At 35.8% G+C, this 11,623-nt stretch overlaps 3 protein-coding genes across 4 annotated transcripts; 2 read left to right on the top strand and 1 right to left on the bottom strand.

Moving 5' to 3' along the window:
* Positions 1 to 18: 18 nt before the first annotated feature.
* Positions 19 to 1,438, bottom strand: LOC111467370 (growth-regulating factor 5-like). Of its 2 annotated transcripts, none has more exons than XM_023112232.1 (3): positions 1,223 to 1,438; positions 765 to 1,149; positions 19 to 679 (listed from the first exon to the last, which is right to left on the bottom strand). In XM_023112232.1, exons 1-3 carry the CDS (start codon positions 1,404 to 1,406, stop codon positions 394 to 396), a joined length of 855 nt encoding a protein of 284 aa, XP_022968000.1. In that variant the 5' UTR covers positions 1,407 to 1,438; the 3' UTR covers positions 19 to 393. The 2 variants fall into 2 exon arrangements, with proteins under 2 accessions (XP_022968000.1, XP_022968004.1); XM_023112236.1 differs by having other exon boundaries at positions 19 to 673.
* Positions 1,439 to 4,559: 3,121 nt separating this feature from the next.
* LOC111467042 (12-oxophytodienoate reductase 3-like) lies at positions 4,560 to 7,966 on the top strand. Its single transcript, XM_023111826.1, has 5 exons — positions 4,560 to 4,757; positions 4,922 to 5,062; positions 6,268 to 6,398; positions 6,736 to 6,918; positions 7,185 to 7,966. Exons 1-5 carry the CDS (start codon positions 4,678 to 4,680, stop codon positions 7,823 to 7,825), a joined length of 1,176 nt encoding a protein of 391 aa, XP_022967594.1. The 5' UTR covers positions 4,560 to 4,677; the 3' UTR covers positions 7,826 to 7,966.
* A 2,592-nt stretch (positions 7,967 to 10,558) lies between these two features.
* On the top strand, positions 10,559 to 11,544 carry LOC111467509 (auxin-binding protein ABP19a-like). The gene is made up of 2 exons (XM_023112437.1): positions 10,559 to 10,768; positions 10,851 to 11,544. The coding sequence occupies exons 1-2, from the start codon at positions 10,582 to 10,584 to the stop codon at positions 11,303 to 11,305; spliced, it is 642 nt and encodes a 213-aa protein (XP_022968205.1). The 5' UTR covers positions 10,559 to 10,581; the 3' UTR covers positions 11,306 to 11,544.
* The last annotated feature ends 79 nt before the right edge of the window (positions 11,545 to 11,623 follow it).

Genomic DNA, 11,623 nt, shown 5'->3' with positions numbered 1-11,623 from the left:
GGATCAAAACCCTTCTAGTAAGAAATGATGTAGAAAAGTCTACACTAGAATAAAAAACGATGGAACATTCGTTTAATAAACAACCCATGGCCCAATTGAACCCCACCCTACATAAGAAAAAAGATGGGATGAAGCTCAGCCGAAAGTACATCCTAGGAAACCAAATAAAATTCAATAAGGAACAACTGGGGTCACCCTGGAGATAAGGCACAGGAACAAACCGACTTTGGAGAAAAGGAAAAAAAAAAAAAAGGAGTTCGGGGCCAGGTTTCATTATGGGTTGTTGAATCCGAAAATGGGGAAGTCGTTGGAAGTGGTGGGAATGGAAGTTGAGGGCCGAATGGTGGAAACTGAGCCAGTATTTGATGATTTATCTTCGAAATCAAGCCGTGATCAGAGCTCTTTTGGAGGCCATTCATCGAAGAATCGATGAACTGTCTTCTGTGATTCCTCTCTCTTTTGTTGCTTCAAAGGGTCTGTGAGGCTCTGATGAAGCTGATAGCAGGACTGATCATTCTGCAAAGAAGAGCAGTTCTGTTTTGGGTATAGAGAAGAACAACTCATCGTTAGTGGTGTCAGTTGCAGAGAATCGGCTCTTGCAGCAGTTTCAGATGGTTCTTGCGAGAAGAAGGCATACTCATCTACTTTCTCTTTTAGCCCATAAGTGTCCCTACTTCTTGTTAATAACAGAAGATGGACAAAAGTCAGAATCTCAATACTAAATATTAATCTCCAACTCCAAAGAGAGTAGATAGTCTACAAACCTGTAATCTGGGTTTCTGTCCGAGTAAGAACCAGATTCCAGAAGCAAGAGGGTATTAGTGTCTTGGGGTGATATGCCATTCCCATTAGAAGTTGAAGATATTTGATGAGCGGGGAAGGGCCGATAGGAGAGTAAGGATGAATTGTTGGTTAGGGAAGAAAACGCTGGATTTGAAAGGCGGTTAATATCATTTGTTGCTGTCGTTTTCAAAACATCCACAGGCTTTCTTGAACGATTTTTGCCTCTATGCATGTGCCTCTCACAGTACTTCGAATCTGGATACGCCTCTTTTGAGCATCTCCACTTTTTCCCATCAGTTCTTCTGCACCTCCCTGGTTCTGGGTCTATCTTCCTCCCTAAACTCATTTGCAAATAGTTCCACCCTACTGCATGAAACAGAAACATTTCTAGAGATAAAGAGAGAGAATGGGAGAGGGAGATAGAGAGATATTTATTTACCATGTTGAGGATGGTGGGGGAGAAGCTTAGAAGTGAAAGGAGAGTCCAAGGTACTTCTTTTAATACTGAAGAGGAGATCTGGAGGTATAGGAATGCCGGAAACCATGTATTTGAAGATGAGAGCTTGATGTTCAAGCTCCTGCCACTGAGCTGAGGTGAAGGGAAACATACTTCTGGTGCACATACTTGAAATAGATAAAAATAAGTCTATTTATCAGTTGAGAGAAACAACAAAGAACTTCAAATCGCAAGCAAGACAGCTCCAGGGAGATGATAAAACCAGGCCAGGGAGTGGGAGGCTCCTCTGTTTAGATTATTACTAGAGCCCTCTAAGTATCGTGTATGCCCTGAACTGTATATTTATTTCAGAGACCATTTGGGTTGCAGAGTCTTCAGCAATTGATAAACTAATGGTTCTGATTATGGTGTTGCATGCCCACCTCTCTATCTCTCTTCTTGCCTGTTCAAGTGTTCATATTATGACTGCATCTCTCTGTAACTTCTGGTTGAGGAGGGAAACTGGCTTTTTTTTTTTGCAGCTCTTGTCTCTGACATCTCTACAGAAACCCACAAACGAAAGCAAGGGGAAATAAATAGCAGTGTAAATACAGATTTAAGAGAATTTATTATAAAATGTGACACAAAAGAGTTGTTGTCAGAAGCCAATGCCTGAGAAGAAGAAATTTTTTTGTTTGTTTGTACGGTGCGAGCTTTTACTGTCTGCTTCCAACTCTTTTACTTTTCCTCAGGATTTTGCAGACTTCCTCCCGGCAACCCACACTTGCCCATTTGGCCTTTTTGCAATTTCGAAAATTGTAAAAAATGAGCGATTCAGCAGCTCAGGAAGAAGGGTCTTTTAAGTTCCGATAAAAACAGAAAATACACCCTTCTCTTTTTATCCTTTTCCTTCTGTGTTTCAGGCTGATGCTGAAATTGCTTTGTTTTATTTCCCAACTGCTTGCTTTGCTGTGCTCTGTGCCTTCCACTTTACAGTTTACTACAGAAGTATTTTACCTTTTGGCTTGCTGCTCTTCTAATCTCTTTAACTCTACTGCTCAGTTATTTCTACATCTCTCTTTAGTTCTCTATTAGCTGATTAGGGTTTGGTTCTTAGAACACTTTAGAAGAGTAGTTTTTGGATCGTTAAAGGAATAGAGTAGAAACATGCATGTATGTGACCTGTGCTTTGGTTGGTACTGTTTAGAAGATTTGTAGAAGTAAATGCATGGCTGGGGAAGCTGGGGAAGCTGGGGAGGCGAGTTTTTTAAGCGGTGAGTCGAACAACATTGTAGTAGTAGGAGCTCAAACTTACCTTCTCGGTCTAATATCATGTTAAATTACCCGAAACCTTAATCAAAACTTTTAGTTTAGGATGAATTAGAATCATAAATTTGAGGTGGAAGGCTGGGTTGAGAAATGGGAAGCAAGGAGTGGATTTGGATAGATTTGGGTTTTGTTTGGAAGAAAGTTAAATGTGTTGGGATGGTTGTGTTCCATCCAAGTTTGGCATTTGTTGAGAGAGATGGTACTCCAGCTCAGTTGTTATTTGAATCTGAATGAATGGCTGATTCAACCACATGCATAGCTTTTCAGGTACAAACAAAGGGACCCCTCTCGAAAAACTTTGACAAACTTACTTTTCCTATTAAAAACAACTTCCCTTTTTCTATTTTACTTTTTCATCATTCTTTGTTGGATTACTTGGATTGTTATTATTATTCTTCTTATGGTTATTATTACTATTAGGTTAAATGGACAGTTAGGGCAAAAATCAATACCTTCTAAAATTTTTATTATATCTCTAAAAAAAACTTGGAAAAACTACCTTTTTTGTGGTTAAAATTTGGTTTAGATTGCATTTGAATTCCTAAGTTTTCAATCTCGTGTCGGTTTATTCTTTATGAACTAATTATGAACTAATGGTTATTTGCAGTCTCCACATCATATACATGATGTTCTCATTGTATTTTTTTTTTTTTTTTTTGTGATTACATGGTGCAATTTATTTTCTTTTTGTTATTTTGATTCTGAGTCTACATTTTTTTTTATATATATGTTTTTGAAGATGTTAACTTAATGGTAGAGTATTCAACTTTTACGTGGAGACCAACTTCTTTTACACATTTTTATTAAAGTAACGGATTCGTTCATACTATTGGTAAAGTTTGTAAGATTGATTGATTGATTCAGAAAGAAACAAATGTAAAAAGGTCTATTTGATAATCATTAATTATTTGAAATTGATGATGAATGAATCAATCTAGATCATCTAAATGGAAGTGAATTGAAAGTATAAATCAATACTTTTATAATAGTTAAAGGTTTAAATTGATACCATTATTAGTTACATTTTTTTTTATTACTACACATGAACACATGAAGTTTAGGTGTATGAATTGATTTTCATGACCTAACCTTTTAAATTTGTATTAACTCCTTTTAAAAACGTAGGCCTCATTTAAAAGTTTGTGTTAGGTTATTGAATTTTGATGTATATAAATAAGTTTAACCTTTTAAATTTGTATTAACTCCTTTTAAAAACGGTATCGTAGGCCTCATTTAAAAGTTTGTGTTAGGTTATTGAATTTTGATGTATATAAATAAGTTTAAATTGTGTTAGATAATTCATTTTATTCCATAGTACAAGGTATTGACATTTGAATCTTCAGTCGCGATCATGTCTCGCACCCCAGTTTATTAATTAACATAATGTTGGGTGGTAATAAATTTTCTAGTTAATATGGACATTGATGATTAATAAAAGCATAAATGACGAGATTTAACATTTTTTCATAGGTTGAGTATTTTTAAAACTTTTGAAAGTTTAAGAATATTATTAAAATGAAACTTTGACATTTTCATCCCAAACTTAATGTGAAAAGTATTTTTTGGCAGAGACATTTTTGAAACTTTTGAAGTTTAAGGTATTATTGAAATAAAGCTAATAATTTAGGGGTATTATTGAAACGTGACTCTTAAGTATACTAACTTATATGATTCGATTCTTTTTATAATTGAATGGTTTATATAATAATGAATAATTTTCAAATAGTAATTTTAAAAATTAAAGGTTGATTTATAAAAGTTCAAAATTTTATCTGATATAATTATATAATAATCGAGAATGTTAATTGAAAAAAAAAAAGAGTAAAAATTGATTTTTGTAACCTTAATTCATTTTCAAACCCTAACTTTGACTTGGATCCACCGACCTACACAATCAAGCTTCATCCGACGGTCTATACTCGTACATACAGCTCCAAACCTAGACTCGGATGCACCAGATTATTATCTCCTTCGCCGACCAGTCAAAAATATTTGGACTGCAACTCCTTGATCAAATTCTCCACTCCCACTTAAAACGAGGAAACGCCTTTGTATATTAGGCCAGAAGCTCCATAAAAGCTCCCCACATCTCGTAGCTGTCGGCAAATTCTGATCCCAACTCATTGAAAATGGCTGAAACTCCGGCGAGAAATGGAAGCGCTACTCTCTTCTCTCCGTTCAGGATGGGGAAGTTCGATCTCTCTCACAGGTTCGATCTCTTTTATCTCTTACTTCCGCCGATCCTCTGTTTTCAGTCCTCGATTTCGGAGACAGAGGTTTCGCCGGAGTTTGATTCGGAACCGATCGATCGATTGATTGATGGATTGTTGTTTTTATGTGTGTTTGGCGGTGGATCTGGTGACGGATTTTCAGAGTAGTTCTAGCGCCGATGACGAGATGCAGAGCTTTGAATGGGATTCCGGGAGCGGCGCTGGCCAAATATTACACTCAGAGGTCTACGGACGGCGGGTTTCTAATCAGCGAAGGAACTTCGATCTCCGCCACGGCGGCTGGGTAAGTTGTGGAATTTTGATCAGTTTGAGGGCTATTTGGTAATTTTAGGAGTAATTATTATGGGAGCGCGGCAAGCAATGGTGGGGCCAAATTGGTGGGTCCTACGTTTTATTAACAAATTTAAATTATTGCCTTATTAACAAATTTGGAAGGTATAACAACATGCTTCGTTTGAATAAATATTTATAAAAAATATTTATATTATTAGTTATAATATTGAAAAACAAAGTTATTGTTTGAATAAAAAAATAACTAAATTAATAAAAATATCGAATTCTAAAAAATACTTTTACTTTTATCATTTTTTTTAATAAAAATTGTTAATATTTTATTTAAAAAATATACAAACTTTTCAATAATATTTTAAAAATACTTTAAAATTATCTTCTATTTCTTAGAAAATTTAAAAATACATTTACTATTGTTACTATATTTTAAAAATACCAATGAAATTTTGAAGGGATACTAACACTTTTTATCTTTATAACAAAAATTTCAAAAAAGTTGTTACAGTCCCTTTATAGATTACCTCCAACTTTTTAATGGTATTTTTAAATTTTTTAAAAAGTTTAAAAGTGTTAAAAAAAAAAAAAGAATAATAATGAAAATTTGAAATTTTAAGTTTTTTAAATTTTGGGATTGCAACAATTACAAAATTTAAGGTATTTTCATTAATGGATTAAATAAATATTTATTGCTTTGATTAGAAAAATGACCGTAATTCCTTTTTAGATTCGGAAAAGATTCTCTAAAAAAATGGCATAATTTGGTATTTTTCGTCACTCATATGATTTGATAGCAAATAAAAATAATTTTCGTAAATTAATCTGAATTAAAAAGTTGTGAATATTTTGTGGAGTGCATATATTAAGGCTTTAAAATATAATTTTTCAAATTAGGTGAATAATCTTAATTTAATATTTATAAATAAATAAATAAATATTTTATATATTAACCTTTTTAACCTTCATTATAAAAAATAATTAAAATAAATAATAAAAAACAACCTGAACCAATCAAACCCAATATTTTTATAGTTGAGTTTATAATAATTGGATCCCGACTCAGCTGACGAACATTCCTACTTAGCTTAAATAACGAAATCTAAGCATCTTTAATATTTAAGATAAGATTTGTTCTTAAAACATTTTTTTTTTTTTTTTTTATAAAATAAGTTAAAATGAGTTGAAACTGAACTTAGGCAGGTTTCCACATGTTCCTGGAATTTACACGGAAGAACAGGTGCAAGCATGGAAGACAGTGGTGGATGCTGTTCATGCCAAAGGCAGCGTCATATTCTGTCAACTCTGGCACGTAGGCCGAGCTTCACATCAAGGTATGATTATGGGATCTCACAATTCACCCCTTTGGAGCCAGCGTCGTTACTGGCATTCATTCCCTTTCTCCCATCGGACTCCTCAATTCACTCTCCTTTAAGGCCAGCGTCGTTACTGGCATACTGCCTCATGTCCATTTCCTTTAGGACTCAGTCTCTTCGCTAGCACATTGTCTGGTGTCTAGCTCTGATACCATTTGTAACGGCCCAAGCCCTCCGCTAACCGATATTTTCTTCCTTAGACTTTTCTTTTCGAATTTTCCCTCAAAACTTTTAAAACGCCTCTAACAATCAACGTGGATCTCACACTAAGCTCATTTTCTCTAATTTTGACCAGTTTATCAGCCTGATGGGATGCCACCAATTTCATCCACAAGCAAGCCCATCTCCAAGAGATGGAGAATTCTGCTTCCAGATGGCTCCTATGGCACATACCCAAGCCCACGAGCACTGCAAACTCACGAAATCGAGGATGTGGTCGAGCATTATCGACAGGCTGCCTTGAACGCCATCCGAGCAGGTTATTGTTAGTATAACAATCCTAAATTTCTATATATTCAGAGTTGTTACTACGCCTCAATTGGATCCCATCAGAACTTCGTAGCATGTTTGTACGAGATTTGTATTAAGTTGGGTGACTACTTGGGAAGTCCTCGTGTTACACCCCTTTTATGAGACGTTAATAGCGACTCTTAATATATAGAAATTTAGAGTCGTTACAATTAGCTTGCCCTTATTCTTGTGAATATGATAGAGTAACAAATGTTAGAGATAAATTTTGAACAGGGTTCGATGGGATTGAGATCCATTCAGCTCACGGTTACCTCCTGGACCAGTTCTTGAAGGATGGTATAAATGACAGAACCGACCAGTACGGAGGATGTCTCTCAAACAGGTCTAGATTCTTGTTGAAGGTAGTTCATGCCGTGGTTTCTGCTATAGGAGCATATAGAGTTGGTGTTAGAATTTCTCCAGCCATCGATCACCTCGACGCTATGGATTCCGATCCTCTCAAGCTAGGACTACATGTCGTCGATCAACTTAACAAACTTCAACAGAAAATCAGTGGAAAGCTAAGTTATGTCCATGTAACTCAGCCCCGGTACACGGCCTATGGCCAGACCGAGTCAGGCAGGCCTGGAAGTGAAGACGCAGAGGCTGAGTTCATGAGGAGTTTGAGAAGAGCTTATGAAGGAACATTCATTTGCAGCGGCGGGTTCACTCGGGAATTGGGAATGCAAGTGATCGAGAATGGAGACGCCAACTTGGTGTCGTATGGTAGGCTGTTCATTGCGAACCCTGACTTGGCTATGAGATTTAAGCTCAATGCACCACTCAACAAGTATGTTAGGAAGACGTTCTATACACAAGATCCTGTTGTTGGCTACACAGACTATCCATATTTTGGGTCTCTTTCTCGCCTTTGAAAATATCTAAGGGATATTGTCCTCTTTAGGTCTTCTTACGTTAGTTCTTATTTTAGCTTATTTTAGCTTCTTCTTTTTTCGGTAAATCTTCGTGATTAGTAATGTAGAAAGTTAAAACAAATGCTATTATTATTATGAACACTTCAGCCTTTTAAATTATAAAATGGTTTTAAGTCGTTTTTGGGCTTTTCTTTCTGAGTTTCTCTTCAAGGTTTTTAAACATATAGATTTTAGGGAGAGATGTAGGAGATATTGTTCTCTTTAAAACACGTTCACTAAATAGAGGTTCTACAGGGTTCTCCAACCAATGTAGCATCTCACAATCCACCCCTTTAGGGGCCTAGTATCCTTGTTGACACATTGTCCTGTGTCTAGCTCTAATATTATTTATAACAATACAAGCCCACCGTGAGTAGATATAGTTCTCTTTGGACTTTCTCTTCTAGACTTCTCTTCAAGGATTTAAAATGTGTCTATTAGGGAAATGTTTCCACACTCTTATAAACAATGCTTCGTTCTTCTCTCCAACTAATGTGAGATATCACAATGATAATTTGGAGTGAAGGGCTAAGTTTATTTGCAATTATAAGTAGTTTATATTGCATGTTTAGAATAATTCAAGCTTGTCATGATCGATATTGCTTTTGGAGTGATTTAAATCTGAAACAAGTTTTCCTTAAGATATTTGATCAACAAAATAATTTGAATCTTACTTTCTTTGTAATGATTTCTTATCAACATGTTTCTTGATTCCACTCTTGAGTGTCAACTCAGCTTTGATATCAACGGTGACGATCACACTTCTTTGAAACTCACAAAACGATTATATGACACTTACTATCACTCTTGATTAAATCAACCCACTCAAATTTGGCTCGTTGGCCGCACAAATGAAACTATCTCATAGGCTCTTCCCCCATTTTTTGAAAACGATTTTAAGAAATAAGTAACAACATATTGATAGCATATAATAGAGTAAGAAGATTTGACAATTAGTCGGGTCCTTGTAATGAAAGATATACCATGAAAGCAAGTTAAAAAGTTTGTAATGAACATGCAGCCATGGACAATACGTCTTAAAAAAAATATATGACCGTGACACCAACCACAACGTGTTGAAAATTTTAATGAACTTAATTTACAAAATGTCGCTAATAATTAGTGTTTACCGACTACATTTAGTCACACAGCTAAAAAGTCACCCCTAGATATGAAAAATGTACTTTAGTTTTTGGTTTTCGAAAAAATTATAAAGTACTTTCAAAACATATATTCTCCGTTCTTCTAACTATTTTGTGTATCTTTACCAATGTGCCCTTGTAAAATATATACCTGCCTTACCTAACACATACGACAGTAAATTTCAAAGAAAAACGAACATAACTTTGAGATGTTGTGATAAAGTCACTTAGTAGTCGAGACAAGTTTATAAAACACGAGTTGAAAGCAAGCTATAGCTTTCTCATCGTGATACAACGACTAATTTCAGTAAAGCTACTCGAATCGGGTAGAATTCTACTAAAACTCTTGATGTTTCGAATAATTTTGAAACGTAAACCGACCCTTTTTATTTACGAGAAAATCCAACAAAAATGTAAGCGGGTAAAAAGAGAGTAACCCAAAAGATAGGGAAGCTTGGTCGTCCACACAAATCTGTGCATAGCTTCAAATTGAAAGAAGAGGCAAGAAGATATGTAATTGGCTGTTTGCAAATCCAAAGCTAGCTGTATTGTTATGTCTTCTTTTGCCCTTCCATTATTTTCTACCTCGTTTTCTTACTCATGTGACTATGGAATGGACCCACTTTGGCTTTTTCTCTCTTTTTCAATATCTTTTAAATTAGTGGTTCTTCGACCAAAAATTTACGCTCGCTCTTTTTGAAAGCCTATAAGTGAGAATGAGATCATGAAAACGCTCGTGTAGCTAAATATACGAATGATTTTAGGGTTTAGATTAAATCAGGCTTATAACGAGGTTATCACAAGTTGCAGGGTTTCACTGAATCACACACCCACCAAAAACTTAGCTCGTATTTGGTAACCATTTGTTTTTGCCTTTAACATAGAAATCTTTTATTTTCTACTTAAACATAGTTTATATTTAGTCTAACTAACACTTTTGGTCTCTCGGATTTGAATTTAGTTTCTATTAGGTCCTTAAATTTTAAAAATTACATGTTTGTCCTTCACGGTTTGGATTTGATTTTAATTGATTCACGTGTATATAAAAAATAAAAAATACATATTATCAAAGTCGAGTTAGCATATATTAACTATCAAGTCATCATTTCATTAGGTCAATTTACGTAACCAAATAAAATCAAAATTTAAATTTCAATGATCAAAATCTAAAATCTCGGGAACCAAATAGAAACTAAGTTAAAAAATTTGGAACTTAAATGTGCCTCAAAAACTCGAGAATCAAATAAAAATACTCAAAGTTGAACGGAATTTTTGAGTTAAACAGAGATATTTTTTGTTCGAGATATTTTTTTTTTTTTTTCGTTATTTGGTTTTGACACCATACAAAAAGCTAACTTTTTGTCGTCTTTTCAATGTAAACTCAGACCCGAATCACATGCTTCACAGCTCACAAATTTTTGTCCAAAACTTAAACCACACCCTTTCAATTATGCCACAAAATGGCGCATGGGAATGGATCATGTCTCATTAGCCCATTGCCATTGTTATCCTCTTGCACACCTCCCTCCCCCTACTTCTATATAAATGGCCTCTCATTCCCCTACTTTGTTATCCATGGCTAACAAGATGGTGCTTCCTCTTTTCTTCGTCTTCTCCGTCCTCGCCTCCTTTTCCCACGCTCTCGTCCAGGACTTCTGTGTCGCCGACCTCAAATCCCCCGACACGCCCGCTGGCTTCCCTTGCAAGAAGGTGTCGCTTGTTACTGAAAAGGACTTTGTTTACTCTGGCCTCGGTGTTGCTGGTATTGTCGAATTATTGTTTTCTCTAATATCACGTAGTTCGAATTTAAGTTGATGGATTATGATATACTATTGTAATCATAGGTAACACGTCAAATCTCATCAAGGCGGCTGTGACTCCAGCCTTCACTGCTCAATTTCCCGGCGTGAATGGCCTCGGAATCTCATTGGCTCGCCTTGACCTTGCGGTTGGCGGTGTGATACCGTTCCACACCCACCCTGCTGCCTCCGAAGTTCTGCTCGTCGTTGAAGGCACAATCTGCGCCGGGTTTGTTTCGTCGGCGAATACCGTCTACTTCAAGACATTGAACAAAGGTGACATTATGGTATTCCCTCAAGGGCTACTACATTTCCAAATAAACTCCGGCAAGGGCGGTGCTCTTGGATTTGTTAGCTTTAGTAGTGCCAACCCAGGGCTGCAAATTCTCGACTTCGCCTTGTTCGGTAACGAATTGCCGACTGATATTGTCGCGAAGACGACATTCTTGGATCCTGCTACGATCAAAAAGCTTAAGGGCGTTCTAGGTGGAAGTGGTTAGATGAACTCAGATAGAGAAAAGTCTCCTAAAGAGATTGATTTTTATTAGAGAGTCGTTATTGTTAGTTGTTGGTGTGTCTTTGGCTGTGCCTTGTAGTTTTTTCCCTGTCGTCTTATCATGTATGGTGTTGTCTGTATCATGTGTTTGGTAGCTTTAAGGTTGTAATAATCATCCATTTATGTTTTTTTTTTTTTTTAAATCCTAATTTAGAATAAAGAAAAACAAGAACTTTATGGTTCAACGTTCATGTTTGTCTCGGCCCTGTTTGGGACTACGTTTCAAACCCTTCAATGATATTACCCTCTCCCCTTTCAAGAT

The sequence above is a fragment of the Cucurbita maxima genome, unplaced genomic scaffold (assembly GCF_002738345.1).
Source record: "Cucurbita maxima cultivar Rimu unplaced genomic scaffold, Cmax_1.0 Cma_Scf00002, whole genome shotgun sequence".
In the NCBI taxonomy this organism is placed as follows: Eukaryota; Viridiplantae; Streptophyta; class Magnoliopsida; order Cucurbitales; family Cucurbitaceae; genus Cucurbita; species Cucurbita maxima.
This window is presented reverse-complemented; position numbering and strand designations above follow the sequence as displayed.

Coding starts and splice junctions, on each gene's coding strand:
- LOC111467042 (XM_023111826.1), top strand. CDS start 4,678: ATGGCTGAAACTCCGGCGAGAAATGGAAGCGCTACTCTCTTCTCTCCG. Junction 4,758..4,921: donor AAGTTCGATCTCTCTCACAG/GTTCGATCTCTT, acceptor ACGGATTTTCAG/AGTAGTTCTAGCGCCGATGA. Junction 5,063..6,267: donor ATCTCCGCCACGGCGGCTGG/GTAAGTTGTGGA, acceptor GAACTTAGGCAG/GTTTCCACATGTTCCTGGAA.
- LOC111467370 (XM_023112232.1), bottom strand. CDS start 1,406: ATGTGCACCAGAAGTATGTTTCCCTTCACCTCAGCTCAGTGGCAGGAG. Junction 1,150..1,222: donor CCCCCACCATCCTCAACATG/GTAAATAAATAT, acceptor TGTTTCATGCAG/TAGGGTGGAACTATTTGCAA. Junction 680..764: donor GACAGAAACCCAGATTACAG/GTTTGTAGACTA, acceptor TCTGTTATTAAC/AAGAAGTAGGGACACTTATG.
- LOC111467509 (XM_023112437.1), top strand. CDS start 10,582: ATGGCTAACAAGATGGTGCTTCCTCTTTTCTTCGTCTTCTCCGTCCTC. Junction 10,769..10,850: donor CTCTGGCCTCGGTGTTGCTG/GTATTGTCGAAT, acceptor TTGTAATCATAG/GTAACACGTCAAATCTCATC.